General features: G+C 39.6%; 1 protein-coding gene across 1 annotated transcript; it reads left to right on the forward strand.

Annotated features, from left to right (window-relative positions):
- Nucleotides 1–5633: 5633 nt before the first annotated feature.
- Nucleotides 5634–16349, forward strand: LOC145479353 (lysophosphatidic acid phosphatase type 6-like). Its single transcript, XM_081457690.1, has 10 exons — nt 5634–5986; nt 6661–6791; nt 7816–7898; nt 9635–9861; nt 10906–11012; nt 11788–11868; nt 12509–12638; nt 13591–13629; nt 14169–14215; nt 15815–16349. Exons 1-10 carry the CDS (start codon nt 5654–5656, stop codon nt 15900–15902), a joined length of 1266 nt encoding a protein of 421 aa, XP_081313816.1. The 5' UTR covers nt 5634–5653; the 3' UTR covers nt 15903–16349.
- Nucleotides 16350–16490: the final 141 nt, after the last annotated feature.

Below are 16490 nucleotides of genomic sequence, written 5' to 3' on the forward strand. Positions count from 1 at the left end.
CGTACATTTGTTTTATTGACTATTAAAGACATTAACTGCGATGATCATTCTTCACTTTCACTTTTATTAAAGACATTGTCATAAATTGATGCCCCAAAAAACGATTACATTGAATGAGTGGGTATTGTCCCAATATTGAAACATTCAGTATATTTCTGTAAAAGGCTCTTTTATTTTGTTCCAGGTTAAAGGTTATCAACCACAGAAATATAGTGAACTTAGGGGCGGTGTGCAAGACCTTAAAAGTACCTCTAGTTGAAGTCAGATGACAAGTTGAGAAAATTAATTGTCGCAGTTATTATAGTGTTTAGAATTCCAGGGTTGCTTGTTGAATGAAACAGACGCTAAGCATTTTTTATGTGCAATGATGTTTGTTTAAAGGATTTATTCTAATCTATTTTAACAATACTAATGCAAAAAAAACACTGTATACTCTGTATGAATTTAATAGTCACATTTCGGACATAGACAAACTGCTCACGAAACGAGAACTTCCGCATTTTTTTCTCTTTTTTTCTGAGCTGAAACTTTTGACAGATGGGTGTGGTTTTCAAACATTAGCTGGAAAGGTATATAAGGATCTGTCGGACATCTCAGTTTCGAATTTGCCGTGATGGAGATGTAATGGCCATCGACCGACTCATTCCAATACATCATCACTGACCATGATCTTGTAACCTGAGATCAATAATTGATTCCTCCGAAGACAATAGTTGCTGCATTGTCGCTTCCTTTTCGGGTTTCCAGTAAAACACGAAATCATAACATCCAGCGCACGTACAGCGACTATTAAAATGAATAAAATAAAAAAATTACGGTTTAGAGAGGAAGCCACGTCAGCCTTAGCTGATTTTCAAGCCGGTCCTCTGTCCTGGTCCAATTGGAATTTGGAGTGTTGGTTTTGTTCAGGATCGGAAAACCGGAGAACCCAGAGAAAAACCCTCGGAACAAGGCAAGAACGAATAGCAAACTCAACCTACTTATGGAACGGGGCCGAAATCGAACCCAGGCCACATTGGTGGGAGGCAAGCGCTCTCACCACTGCGCAGTCCCCGTTCCCTCTATTCTGTCATTTTGGCGCCACCTTTGGTACAAAACTGGTGTTCAGTGTTGCGCACTGTTTTCGTCGATCAATTTTCAGCCTCAAGAAAACAAGAAGGCCCTCGTGCTCTGCAGTCCCACGAGTCTCACTCGCAGCAGGTGGCTCTTCTCTGTGATCGCAATTTGGACAGACTGCATACAAATCTTTGATAAACGATTTAATAGTCTTTAAGGAGAGATTAATTCCGCTGATTAATTGACCTGTCCGACCCAACTGGCACGTCCATATATCATGCGGCATGCGCATGTGTTTAGTGCTTTTCACATGCAGCTTTCTAGGTTTTCGGGTTTTCAGGTTTCCGTTTACTAAGTTTGATGATCGCCTAGTCAGTTTCATGAACTTTGTAAGCATTCGTGGACCGGTAGTAAATTAGCAATGATTCATTTCCCTTAGACAACCTGACAGTCTCCAGACGAGGATGGAACTCTGCGCGCTTGGAGGAAGTAGGCTGTTCTTTTGTGCTCAAAATATTCTTGGCTTCGCTCACAAACGCCTTCCCCACTCACCCATCCCCGAATACACACATACACTATTCCACTGAAGTTTACAGTTGTTACACACTAATATCCCTTTTTAATAACTTGAGTTTTCATAAAAAGTCGCAATTACGCAGGAACTAGCAGTTGTCGACAATTGGGGTGCTTCAGTCAAAAGTTTCTCATGCAGTCTAATTTTGACAATTGGTAGTGTCATATGTCACTCGTCAGCAAAGGAGTCTCAATCGCTAGCTCTTAGTTTGGGTGAAAAAAACTTAGACCACGCCCAAAAAGGTGGATTGTGGTTCCTTTTTATTGGAATTCCCCTGAAAACTCTAAAGAGCTTTCTCATACCGTTATCAGATACTAGTGGTTAAATCACCCTCACCCCCTCCCTTGGGAAATTAATGCTGCAATGGTTACCAGTCACAAGTAGTCAAAACTGTACTGCGTATGAAAACGAACTGATCATAGTAAATGGAGAGGAGTCTTTGTATGATTTGCCTTCAGTTCTACGTGTTATTAGAATACCACTGAAAGCAAAGATTTTGTTTGTTTTAAAGAATCAGTCAGCAACACTCAACCACGTTGCCTCTTCTATTACTTTACGGGTTTCCGGTTCATTACGGTGACTGAGCTTTTACTTTGAATGGGAAGCAGTCCCTGTAACGAATGGGTTGGTCATACGCCGCCAAACGTTTGCTTTGTTTCCTTACAGCGCAGGTAATGAGCGGGTTTTTGTTAGAGCGAGAATAGCTGGCTTTTAACCAATCACATCGTTGATGCAGTTTTTTGATTAATTAAGAATCACTTAGTAAAGCGTTTTCAGCTGTTGATCAGCCTTGCCTAATTGAGGTGATACGCTTTTATCATCACAGTATCGCTACTAGCACTCTTAGCATTTAGTGGCTATTTTCATGTTGTAATTGATAATGTGATAGGCACTGATACAAAAAAACAACAACTTGTCAGGCAATCTCAACCAACCGCTACCCTTCCAACCTTTTGATTTCCAATTCTCACCACGGTTTTGCACGTTCTCATGAAGGACAGCCAGCCCTTTTGATGTGTTAGGGTTTACTTTCACGGCGCCTGAAGCTTCATTATCGGAATTTCTGATTAATTAATTGCTCTCTTTGTTTGCAGTTAGCGCACGTGCTATAGTTTGCGTGTTTTCTTGTTTGTTTATTGCAATCATCTCATGCTGCGATAAAAGCTTACGCTTTGTTTAATTTACCCGCTCCCTCTCCATCTCGTTTTATCTTTTAGTTTCTATAAACTGCTTTCTTCTTCAGTGAAGTTCTCAGCAGCCAGTTAAAGACATTTTCCTTGTAGGTCTTCATCGTAACGAGTTAATTTCCGCTAAATTTGACTAACTATGATACAGTGTTTTCTTCATACTTCGGTGCTCTGTGAACTAGATAGCACAATAAATCGTCCCCATTAGTGGTAAGTCGGCAAATTCCTCCATATTAAGCATCGGAAATGAACTTTAACTCCAATAGAAGGAACGAAAAATCATGCGGATCACCTAATAAGCCACTTCTGAAATTTTGGCGAATTCAATTAATTTAAGGGATCGTGTGTTCAAACAATACAATAAGTACAAACAATAATCGAACTTTTTGTTTCCCTCAGTTGATGGCAAGTGATGGCATCTCAGCGGGGGCCTCACGACTTACTTGATCTCCTAAATTGATTTTTCGAGACAAATTGTTAGCAACGTACGGAATGTCAATGACACTAATAGTCACTTCAAACCAATGTCCGAATGTCCAGTGGCGTTGAAAGAAATCTTCGAGTCACGGTGCATTTCCTCGTAATTTCATCGGGGATAGCGATCATCCGGTATTCATTTACTTTCTTTTTCTTGAGTCCCTGACACGGTTGGTTATTTGGAAAGAATGCCGGGAAAGCGTTTTCGATTGACCTGTTCACAGAGCGTTTGGAACTGTGCAATATAGGCCAATAGGGCGATGGATGTTGCTGTTTTTTGTTGGCTTCTTACAGTTCGTTGTTATGAGTTGTCGCTAATTATGTCTGAAGAAGAACATCCCGTTTGTTAAAACAGCTGGATGCAACTCTGGATTCTGATTTCTGTTACAACTGGGTCGATAGATTTGGACCAGTTTGGACTGATAACTGATGTTGCGAGGTTCAATCAAGTTGGAACACAATTCGGTTTCAGTTACACAATACGAAAGGACTGTGATTCGTACTTCAGTTAAATGTATTATTTTTTCATCCTTGCTTTCGTCAGTCTTGACGTAAACAAATGTTACAAAACTAAAACAGGTGAATTTTGTAGGCCAGACCATGACAGAAATCGGGTATACAATGCTAAAAATAGATCACTTCAAGAATAGATTTTCCGGCGTCAGTTTGAATAGACTGACCTGAGGGAAATACCACAATAAATGGAACATTTCAAGTATTTGCACGAGCTATACACTCCAAGTGATTTAATGGTAAACATATTCTCGAAGGATCATATTAGACTTATTAGTTCAGTGTTTTCCTGGTGCTATCTTTTTCCTGTTGTAAGTCAGTACCTGATTTTGCTGATAGTTGGCAAAGCAAGATAAGCTCTATTCAGAATAGAGTAGACGTCTAAACTGTTTCCTTTCACTTTTCCAGCGTGAAAGGGATTATATCAGTAGTAGACGTTTGCTCGCAGGCTATATTCAGCACTAGGCCGGCGGTAATCCTAAATTTAGTACTGTCAGTACTGATGACACCAGTAAACTTCAATGACATTCACTCAGTACATTCAGCACTGTACTATCCTCTGTAGCCAAACTCCTAACAGTTTCGTGAGTAAAGATCCAGATCATTGTAAAATCACGTTTGCAACAACATTAACTTGCTAGAAACTCCAGTTTTGTACTTTGCCTCATGATGGACAGATTCTACTCGGTGCAGATGTTTCAGTCATATACACAAACGTAGCATCTGATCATTGTAATACGTCACCACCCTCGTCACAGCGGAACTATCCATATGTTTTGTGGATTGTTTTCGTATTTGATCAGTCCCAATAGGACGGTCAACAATCTGATTTATTTTTTTCTCTATACCGGTATTCCCATCACGGGGAGACGGGTGAGCGCGGGAAAGAGTATGGCCCAATATGTATGTAACCTTGCTCAAAGAATTCAGCATTGTCATTGGCAGACCCCTCGGCAGATTTATAGTGAAGGCCCACACACCTAGTCTCCTGTCTTCCGGCCTTAACCTTAACTCTTCGACGGACTGAGCACTAGTATGCAATAGTATCTTAGAGAACCCCGATTTTAAAATTTTTAAAGGTGTCGCAAAATGGTTACCCAAGGAACCCAAGTTAACTCCCGCCTAGCCTCACATTGCCTGATTTCAAGCCGAAAAGGACTATAGGTACGAGTCTGTAATCCACCGTAGGAAAAAAGATGGCGGCTGTACATTTTACTACAATGCCTTGCAAACCTAACACAGCCTACGAGACACAAAGAAAGTGAAATTTTTACAATATTTGCGCTGTACTAAGGACATTGAGTAGCCTAAGTTTGAAGATTTTATGACGTTTCTATACGTTTTTATGGACGTTGTTAAGGTTTTCGTGCGCTAAGAACGATTGGTAAATGTATCAGTCGCCATCTTTTTTCCTACGGAGGGTTGGGATTAGCAACTACTGATCCACATAGTCAGAAAGAGCACACCGAGATACACTAATTCCCCAAGTTTAGTGTTAATCAGGCTAGTTTTGAGTGAGATACAGCCATTTAAAAACGCCAAAATTACACAGAAATATTTGGTCCTCCGGACACAGCGTCCGGATGGCCATACATTTTTTTGTAAATTTTGATGTTTTCAAATGGTTGTATCTTGCTTACTATTGGATGTATTTGCACCAAACTTGGGGATTTTGTAAAGTTTGGTGTGCACTTTTTGACTATGTGGATCAATAGCTGCTAATCCCATAATTTGTAGACTCGTGCCTAGTCCTTTCGGCTTGAAATCAGGCAACAGCGCGAAGAACACACAGCCGACAGGTCCCCGTTTCAAGTGGAACCGTCACGTGACACGAATTAAGAAAAACATGGCCGCTGTCAGTCGGCTTTTCAGGCTTTCCACTTTCACTGTTGCTGCTGGAGCAGCACTTAAGATATCCAAAGATGTAACAGACAGAACAAGAAATAGTTCACCGAACTCGAATTTAGAACTTGTCTTGGTTCAAATTGCCTTTCGGCATGGTGCTAGAACACCGATCTTCCCGGCTCCATGTCAAGAGTTAGAACCTGTGACTTGGCAAGCGGACCTTCTGATGGGAGCTCTTCCATACACCGACTTTGACTATGAGCTCAAACACGTTTCTGGAGGGGCCAGACCGTTCTCTAAATACGACGATCGCCAGATGAAGAAAATTTTAAAGGTAGTGTCTTGTTGCACCATCTTTCACCATCTTTCACCATCTTTATTAACTTACATGTATCAGTGTCTTGTTTGTATTGCTTGAGGTTAATCTTATACCGATACATGTATTAATTTATTATTTATTAAACTTATTATTATTATTTTATTATTACACCGATACCGTAAAATGCCGGTAAAAGGGTTTAGATTGGGGGATTTTATATCCAGGGAAATGAGAGGCCTAAAAAACCATTTGGGAATGACCTGAAAGTCACTCTCATCGCTTTAACGTTGATGTCTGCATAAACTTGTTCATTACCGATTTCCGAGGCCTGTGTTAGGGAGGTTATGCATACCCCCTGTCTGAATTTCAAACCTCTCAAGAGTGAGGCCCCATTATGGGGGGTCAGAGCATCCCATATCCTGTTAAGTTTTGGCCTAGATATCCCGTATCCAACAGTTCCAGTTTCAAAACTTAGGGAGATCTGTTCTAAATATCCATATCCCATTAATTTTTTCTCAAAATATCCTGTATCCTGTTAACTTTTGAGTAAAATATACAGTATCCAGAAATTTCTAATGGGGTCTCAAAGGAGAGTGTCTGACCCTATACCCACATTGGGTTATGGTCAAAATCTAAATCTAATCTAAGAACAGGCTGTTATGAACCAGCATTCTTCTCATTCTTTTTAGGGTGGAAGTCCCCAAGGCCAGCTCACCAAAGTAGGGCAGCAACAAATGTATGATCTGGGCAAAAAGTGTGGCAAGTTGTACATAGATGATCTTAAATTTGTACAGGAGACATTCAGTCCTCACGAAGTTTTGTAAGTTTAAATCTGTGGTATGTTTATAACTTTTCACCGTAATATTTTTAACTTGTTTAATTTCAGAAAATATGCACATATCCACCCCGTAGAAGTTTCTGACAAGCCTAAAGAACCTTCTTTCCATAGGGAGAGGGGTATGGAATGATATGTTGGGGTACGATTTTACCATTGGTACATTATTCAGGGAGGTAGCTAAGAGTCTGCTACCAGCTGATTTCAACAACTGAAAGATCTAGCTCATCCCTGCCTACAGGATATACTCATGATAATTTTGACGGACATTACATGGGCCAGAAAGCTGGCTGAACAAGTTAATGAGCTGACTTAGTTTTTTCTTAACTACAGTACATCCCTGAGAATTATATTGATGTCTAACAGAGAAAGTCTGCATATGAGCCAAGTGGCCCAGCAGGCCAGAGCTTATCACGGATTCTGTGGCATGAAGTGACTAGGAGTATTTTAACTCCCTCCTGAATGAGATGCTAGTCTATTGCAGGATTTCCCCCCGCCCCCCCCGCATTAAATTTGCCGGTACCCATTTATACACCTGGGTGAGAGGGGTACTATGACAGTAAAGTGTCTTGCCCAAGAACACAAGGCAATATTCCTGGTCAGGGCTTGAACCCAGATCACTTGATCAAGAGATGAGCACACTAACCATGAGGCCACTGTGCCTCCCACTTATGTCTAACAGCCTGATGATTAATTAATTGAGGTCCTCCCCAAGGACAGAACACCTCTTTGTAAAATTTAAAATATTTGAAGGATGATAAGTTTCCTTGGCTTCCAAAAATTTCCGTGGATATGTCTTTGTTCCTGAAAGCTTACAGTTTCCTTGAGTGTTACTGTTGCAACGCTGCACAGATACTGTCCATAAAATTAATATATAAATCTGGAGGTTATTGTCAGGATATTGACTGGATATTTTCTATTTGTTTTGATCTATACTTACTGTAAGTTTTTATCAGTTTCAAGTAGATGCGTGATACAGAGGAATAATCTGTTTTGTTTATAAATTCAGTATACGTACATCTAATATACAAAGGACAATTGACTCTGCAAGATGTGTGATGGCAGGGATGTTTGGAAAGGAACAGTTAAGAGGTGAGTTTTAAACTTTGTCAAGTAAAGCAAGTGTTTTATATTACTCCCTCCACCAGGAGTATAAAATAATTAATACCTGTTGGTGAAATCTGACTTACCCAATGGGTTACTGTGATGGACTAGTAATGCTGGCAGGGGGCATGGAGGGGGGGGGGGTAGGGGTGGTGGACTCCCATGTGAAAAAATCAGGGATGCTTGTCTTCTCGCTTAGGGGTATAAATCAAGGGTGCTGGTCTCACTTAGGGTGTTGGTGATGAAACACCACTATTTTTAGCTGCCAAAGTATCTTTTAGGATGCACTCAAAGAAATAACAATGAAAGAATGCTCTCCTTTCAATTTTTAGGCTCAAATTTTGCTGGGTTCTTGTATCCGGTTACTAGCACAGGCTCCTTTTGAACAGCAACTAGTAATCAAACCTATGAATTCCATTTTGAGGGGTATCTTTTAGGGGTCAAATAAAGCTGAAGCTACACCCAGACTGGTTTCCTTTAAGGGTTTAATTCAACTTTTCTGACTAGCATTCCTGACCTTTTCATATCGGAGACCCCCCCAGGCTTGGCCTTGTAATGCCATTTAGGGAGTAGCAAAACCCCTCTAGAGTTACTTCATGCTATAAACCTGGGTTTAAGGTGCAGCACTGATTCAATAGGCAGCCCCTGTAATCCCCTGACCTGGGATCTGGACTAATGAGCCATTTAAACATGCATTAATGTACATTGTGTCAGTGGGCTGGGAAATAAAATGTGCTCTTTATATCAGGGGTTGGTTATAAATGAAACATTATTGAAACAAATTTTATGGAATTAATTGAAATCTTCCTTATATCAGCATTTGGTTAACAAGTGCTTTGAAGTTTAATAGTGTTACTGTGGATTTCCACTGCTGGTAATGTCATAATGCCCTCTGGAAGTATACACTGAGATGTTGACAGAGACATTTTAGTCTATCACTGACAATGGTCTACATGTATATCATGATCAAAGGATTTCCATCTCTATTCATATGTTTGATGGCATTTATTTGATATGTCAGGGTAGAATAAAACAACGTACCTAATGTAAGTAGTGTTTTGTATGTTGGGTTTAGCTAATAGAAAAAAAATATATATTGTAAAGTAGTGTATTTATCGTAAGTATCATGAGTACATTTGTAAGTAGGGGTAGCCTGCGAACGCAGACGTATTTCCGGCTGTCACTTGGTTCTGCCGAACCAAGTGACAGCTGGAAATACGTCTGCATTCGCAGGCTAAAGTAGGGGTAGCAGCGTAAGTATTGTTAGTGTCGCAATTACCGTATTGTATTTAGGGAAGGCTAACAAAAACAAAATTATTATGGAAAACATACTAATAAAATAAATCAGAATAGTGAAAAAAAAATGGTAGACTGAAGTTTTGGCTTCTGGGTTTTGTTTGTTATTAGAGCGAGGATTTACATATTAGATACATACTTTAGTCATCCTAACTGGGCTTTTCAGAATATATATTTAAATAGATAGAAAAATAGATAAATTTCATTTTTAGTAGCAGAGTTTTTGTCCTTTTCTATACATTATTGTCTGGCTAAACAATACCCATTTGTTCATTTTACAAGGAAATTTGTTATATTAATGTTTCCGCTGTATGCACTAACAGGTGGACACATTTGTGAATAGATTGTCAAATTGTTTTTCTAAGATCACAACAATGTGTTTGTTGAAACCCACAAGTCTTAATTTTGTTTACATTTTTAATTTGTAGGTGTTGTTACCATGCACACAGAGGATGAGTGCAAAGAGTTCTTGTACCCAAATATAACTTACTGTGGATATTTAAAGAGTGGATTTAAATATGCTGTTCTTAAAGGGCCAAACCTTGTAGAAGGATTTCATGCCAGACAGAAAAGGATTGGAGAAGCTCTGAAAATAAATTATGAGGAGAAGCCTTTGGTGGCCGTCAAGTTACGAGATATAGTCATCACCATGATGGTAAGTTGCTCATTAAATGCATCTGTGTACCTAGAAAGGATCAAGAGTAACACATCTAATCTCCCATAAAGGCATTATTTCTTAAGGTTATCATGCTCAAGCTATAAGTCATGGTTTTGGTTGAAAAGAACACTTGTTAGCCTGTGTAGCAGCCATTTCCTTTCCTTTTCCAGGAGGAGAAATCGATCCAGTGAGCAAAGGAGGAGCGCACTTGGGGTGAGCAAAAAACTGGGGAGAAATGGGGAGGGGGCTCATAGTTTTCGTTCCCTTCGCGTGCTTTTTTTGGAAAAGGAAAGCAAACGGCTGCTACCCAGGCTACACACTTGTACAATGTTGTCATTTGACTGCAACTACTGGTAAGACCTTTTTTTTCCTTTACAATTCTAACTTGAGGGTCTAACTTGGCTCCAAGGCTTGGAGGAACAACACAAAAGAAATTAATTATTCATCCCTCGACCTTGATGTGATTTATTTTATTTTATTCCCCTAAAGCATCACCTTTGATTCTTGCCTTTGGGTTAAATTTAGAACAGCAGGGTTTTCCCACACACATAATATTTCAGAAGCCTTGTACAGAGGGCAAGGATGTCAGCTCAAGGTTATTGACAAACCAATAGTTTATGTTCTGAAAAGGATATGAAATTATGTAAGCTTCAACTTATTCTATGACGTGATTTTACTAAACCCTCCTGGCACAGGCAATGTTGCTAGGATGAGTGCAGGCACCAAGGAGAATTGAAATCAGGATCTGTTTTAGGAACATTTTAGTGTTTACACTTGTACAGTGAAAAGATTGATTTTTATGTGCTGCAAGTTTATAACTGTGTAATGGTTCCCTTGTTATTAACAGTTACCATTTTAAATGCATATTCTGCTATTTCAGAAGACTTAAAATGGGACACACATAATTTTCTGGGAAGCATACTCCTCAGATCCCCCTTGTAAGCTCATGCTTAGGAAGTCATGTTTAAGCCTCCTCACTCAAAAAGTTACTGCATTGTCCCCAGCAAGATGTTAATTGATACTGTTTATTTTTTTTTCCAGGCTCATAACATGGCAGTTCCTCAAGTTATTTTACAGAATTTAAATGTAATAGAAGAGCAAGCACTTCAAGAATTTATTGTAACACAGTGTGGATTAGCACATCTACGGTAAAACAATACTTGAGTTTGCTATAAATAAGCTGTATTGGGAATCTCTACCCTGATTCTCCTACATGTACGATTTTTAAAGAAATAGTATTGACAACTGTGTTCTTCTTATCTCACTCTTTCCATAAATGAAAGCTCTTTGGGTTTGTTCATACCTTAGGCACATACAAAAAGATTGAAAATATACAAGATAGAAAAGAAATAGACAAAGGAATCTAAACTGTCTTTATTACTAATCAGTGAAACTGAAATCAATGCTATTTCGGAAAAAAAAAATTATTTGGAGTGGGAATTTTATAGTGGTGAATTTTTATAGTGGTGGCCATTCAGAGGTTATAAAGTAAGGTGCCTGAGATTTTGTTCTTTTTGTCACCTCCCTGTTGGCCTGGAGAGGTGGGAGAACTCCCAAGGACAGAAGCGCTCATCGGCAATTTTGAAAAGAACACCTAAGAGGTACCAAGACCCTATTTTGTGGGCTCGGCTTGAAATTTTTTCTCCTCTAAGAGGTACCAATTCTTACATTATCATAACACATTATCTTCTGTCGTGTGTTTTTGGCTCAATACTCTAAAAGGTACCGCAAAAGCTCCGACTGTGGACCTTTTGAAGCTTAACGCCCTAAGAGCTACCAAAAGCGCTTTTTTCCACCCCTAAAAGGTACAACAAGCACCCTCATCATTTTTATATGAGAGCCCCCCCCCCCCCCTTCGCCCATGCCTGTTGGACAAATTATGTCCTGAAAATGTTAAATAGTACCTTTAATATTACTTGGTAGGAAAAAATATCTTTCATTTGGTGTTGGAGTGTTTTTAGAAGAAGTGACGGATAATTTTATCAAAACTATTGATGGCCGAAGGTATGTAAACTGTATTTCAGTTTGTATTGTTATTGTTTCCTTACACTGATAAAGGACTGTAATCATTCTGTTAAGTTAATGTAAGTTGTATGGTAATCTAGTGTCAAATATCCCAACCGGAAAACACGTACTGACCGTAATCAGAAGCTCTTCTCACCCCTCTAAATTAACTCTGTACTTGTGTTGTGTTCTTGGGGAACCTGCTGTACTCCCAGTGCGTCCTACGCCCCAGGGTATGAACAGCTACTTCTGGCGATTTGGTAAAATTGGTTGGGAGGGGGTGGGGTGGGGATGGGACTAACCTAGAGTGGAGTTAGACAGACAGACAGACGACTTTTACTTAAAAAAAGATAAAAGATGAAATTAATTTAAATTAAAATTTTGTACAAAGTACATACATGCTAAATAAATTTACTAGTATACAGTTCAAGTCAATATTAGACGCTCCATAATGGATGATGCATCTTGAAAAATATGTCAGTTAGTCTCCCCTAGGCTGCTCAGTATCAACATCAGTGTTTCTTATATAGTAACCAATGTATGATGTGATGCTTATAAGGAACCTTGCATATTTTTCTGGCCTAAATTGCACTCATATGAGAAGATGGTTCAGTAATAAAGTAGCTTTCTTTTCCAACAGTCATTACAAGATGATGTTGTACTCAGTACATGATACATCTGTGGCAGCCCTTCTGATAGCGCTTGGTATTTTTGATGACAAGTGGCCTGGCTTTGCTGCTGATTTGACTTTTGAGCTCTACAGAGATAAGGTAACAAAGTATCATCAGTTAACTAAACAAATTCTCAGACACAACTCTTGAGGAAGCATTAGCATTTGTGCTAATGCAGTACAGGCGTTTTCAGGATGAGAGCACTGAAATAGCACCCTGAGAAAGATCTCTCTGTGCTCAAGATAATCTAGTGCTGTAGTTGGTTTATTAACCCTGGGGTTATGAAACTTTGTGACGGGTTTTGGGTATGATTACGACTATGCAGAAATGAGCTGACCAATTCATGAGTGGCATATATGGGTTATTAAATGACTATAAGCTTAGTCAATAAAGGGTTAAATAAGGGGCATACAGGACACGGTCACCTGTAAGTTTCTCGTGGGACATAGCGGGCAATCCAGAGTAGACAAGATAGCTTCATCTTGCCCTCCCAGACAGCCAGTCACAGTGCAGAACCTGGATGGTGGAGGATTCACATATAGACATATATACGGGTTGGTTGAGTGGTCAGGGCGCCGAACTTGAAATCCAGAGGTCGCAGGTTCAAGTCCCGCTCTGACCACTAAGCTGGAGTTGTTTCTCAGAAGACTCTAGTTCAACACCTCGGTCATGCTCATAAATAGCTAACTGGTCTGCCTCCTGCCAGTTGGGATTTTCAAGCACGCTATGTTTATTTGAAATATTTCTTTCAGTTTAAGTGGTATGCCTGAGAACTAGCTAGCTAGTTTAAGCTAAGCGCATCGACCACAATAAACATTCAACATTTAACATTTTAAACATTTTAAACATTTTTTAAGTTAGTAGAGAGTAAGGCTATAACCCCGGGGAGGGATTTCAGTATGCCCCTGACGGTATGCTTTTTTCATCGCATTCTTTCCATTGTAATATGGTAAATTGTAGCCAAAATGAAATATTAAAGGTCAGTTCAAAGGAAGGCCTCTATATCTCCAACTACTGTAATATTGTTACTAAAAGATTATTTTCCTTTCAGGATCAAGGTTACTTTGTGCGAGTTTTATATGAAGGAGAGGTATGTACTGCAATAATTTCGTATTTTGTTACATACGAAGAAGCTGTCACTCTCCTTACTTGTAGAAAACATGTAAAACTGAATTCAGGCCAATAAGACTGAGGAGTGTTGACGAGTGTTCAAACCCTCGCTCCCACTCTTGTGTAGTAAAGGTAAATCCTCTTAAGCTCAACTGGTTCCCGACCTTTAACAATCGGCGGCGTTTGTTGTTGATTTGCTACAAGAAAATGTATCAATTCTCAGTTATCAACGTGAAAAAGGCTATTAGAAAATTGCCCATGGAAAACGTATACTCGAATTGGCTATAAATGCCTTTAGATTGTATTTAAAGAAAATGAAAAATATATATTTTATGAACCAGTTTTTCCATTGCGACAAAAGATCTTTTTAGTTTGCGAGAAAAGCCGGAGAAAACAGCTGTGGAAGTAGCTGTCCATGTTGTATGTTTCAACAGCTTTTCCCATTCTCTTCACATCCATTTGTTCGTGGTCTTTTACAAACATATTTTGCATTTCTTTCTTTCTCTTGTGTTTATTTAGGAGAAAATTCTTCCAGGATGTTCAAGCTCGCTTTGTCCACTAAATAAGTAAGTCATTCTGCCGTGGTTTACGCGTCACACCCAACAATACTATGTTTAATTATAAATTTAAATCCTGATTTCTTGAACTTCCAAGGGAAATGAACATTGGTCTCGAGAAGTCCGAAGTTTGATTTATTGGGGATAAAATTACAGTGAAACAAACCAAGACTTTTGGTTTGAGCAACCAAGTTTGAAATGGGAAGTTTGGAGTTGCACCGAGTTTGCAGTTATTGTATAAGGCTTCGTCCAAACTGCGCCGGAGGAATGTGAAAACGGCGTTTCCACTCTGAAAACACATCGAATGTTTTCCGTCCACACTTCGCCGGAGTGATTTGAAAACGCAACCGACAATAACCAGTCATTTTGGATTTGTGTTTGAGGAAAACTTGGGTAGGGAAATCTTATCATTGTCGTGATGTCATCGTTTTCGAAAAGCTCTGTTTGCAAAATGTTTTCCGTCCACGCTTAGACGCAAAGCCGGCGTTTTCAAATTCCTCCGTTTTGAAAAGCGTTTTCCAAAAGCTCGGTTTTCGTGACGGATTAGTGTGAACGGTGGGCCCAACCGTAGAATTAAAGCTGCGTTTTAAAACTTCTCCGGCGCACTGTGGACGGGACCTAAATTCTTGCTACACAGCTAGACTTTCTCAAAGTCCTTCGCGGTTATAGCTGGTCCTGCTGCGAGGAGCACTCGCGCTCTGCGCATTCTGCTTTTGAGTTACGCGAACATGCTCAGCTTTCGCAGCCCGACTTGTAGGCAAGTCCACCACACAGCTAAAACAAAGGTCTGCAAATTTGGTATTTCTCAACGTGCCATTCCTTATTTGCCAGGCTTAGTAAATGCCTCGGGTTTTGGTCGGGGTGCGTGGGCCGAACCTTTAAGTCCACCCCATTTCAGACCAAAATCTGTGATTGTTCATACCCTATTTTAGACCTGTGCCCAAAATCGATACCCCATTTTAGTGCCAACTCTAATATATGACCGTAGCTAAACAGACATGGCATCCATTTGCGCAAACATTTGAGAAGACCTACAAATTTGCCAATGTTAATGCGGGAAATAATTAGTTCGTTGTAAACAAAACAGGGCTGTCGTTAAGGGCCGTAAGCCGTAACACCTGTTACGGCTGAGTATGCTTGATTTTCCCTTGATGCTGCGGGTGAAATTCCCTGTTGTTTAGAGAATTCACCCACAAAGTAACAAATTTGCTATGGGTGTGGAGAATAAGGCTACAGGTGACAAAAAAATTAATGACAACCCTGCAAAATACCCAGGGCAAGCCAGTGTGAAAAACAGACACTATTTCGGACCAAAATGGTCAAAATCTATGCCCATTTTCAGACCAAAACAGCTCAAAAACCATACCCTTTGGGGCCTCACACACCTATACAGCCCATATAAGGGAGCATCTGTCCCCGGAGTAAATGGCACCACAACAAGAACAATACCATTTAGCACCAGAGGATAGAAAACATAACACCTTATAATTCAACTCGAAATTAGAAAAGAACAAAGGGAAACAATGGAGCCTAGCGGTCTCTTCACGCTTGGAAATTAAATTCCGAGAAAAACACTCGCTTAATATCTAAATCTCTCATACATTTCAGATTCAAAGAGCTGGTCTCCGAATATTTTATAAACGATTGGGAAAAAGCTTGTCAAGTTGTGAAGGAAAGGGAATTGACTGTTGCCTGAGTCCTGCAACACAGTTGTTCATGAATGATCCTACTGATCTCTCAGCGTTAGTTGTCACGGAAGTATATGCAATCCGGGTTGAAAGGACAGTGAAAAAAGTTAGATGAAAATCAAAATGTAAGGAGAGAAACAAATCAGTAGCGGGGAAATAAACTTTGTTAATCAGTCCTACTTATCATCAAGATTTGGCGACACTGCCTCGTGTCGTCGTTTCTAATCCTCTCTCTTTCGAAATTACCTAGACCATTTATACGAGAATAAAATGATGTAAAGAGTAAAAATAATATGTGCTAAACAACAACTTTATTTATGTAGAAACAGACAGTAACAATATATATATTGCATGCGTGACAAATTAATACTAATTAATAATCAAACTGGAAACAGACATATATATTTTTAACATTTTTTGATGGAGAATGTAATAAAATGGGCTTATTTCACTAATGACTGGTCTTTCGTTTTCATTGTGACCTATTTTAAAGCGATCGCAGCGAAAATGCACAAAACATGGACGTAAGTAATGTCCATTGCATTGGTTAGGATAATCGGGTTTCGGGGCAGTCGTAAGCGTAAGCCCCCCTCCAT

This window comes from Orbicella franksi, chromosome 2, assembly GCF_964199315.1.
Source record: "Orbicella franksi chromosome 2, jaOrbFran1.1, whole genome shotgun sequence".
NCBI lineage: Eukaryota > Metazoa > Cnidaria > Anthozoa > Scleractinia > Merulinidae > Orbicella > Orbicella franksi.

Excerpts from the sequence above, each read along its gene's own strand:
- LOC145479353 (XM_081457690.1), top strand. The coding sequence starts at position 5,654 with ATGGCCGCTGTCAGTCGGCTTTTCAGGCTTTCCACTTTCACTGTTGCT. Across the intron at positions 11,013-11,787 it reads TGTGGATTAGCACATCTACG|GAAAAAATATCTTTCATTTG; the intron begins GTAAAACAATAC and ends ATTACTTGGTAG. Across the intron at positions 14,216-15,814 it reads TCGCTTTGTCCACTAAATAA|ATTCAAAGAGCTGGTCTCCG; the intron begins GTAAGTCATTCT and ends CATACATTTCAG.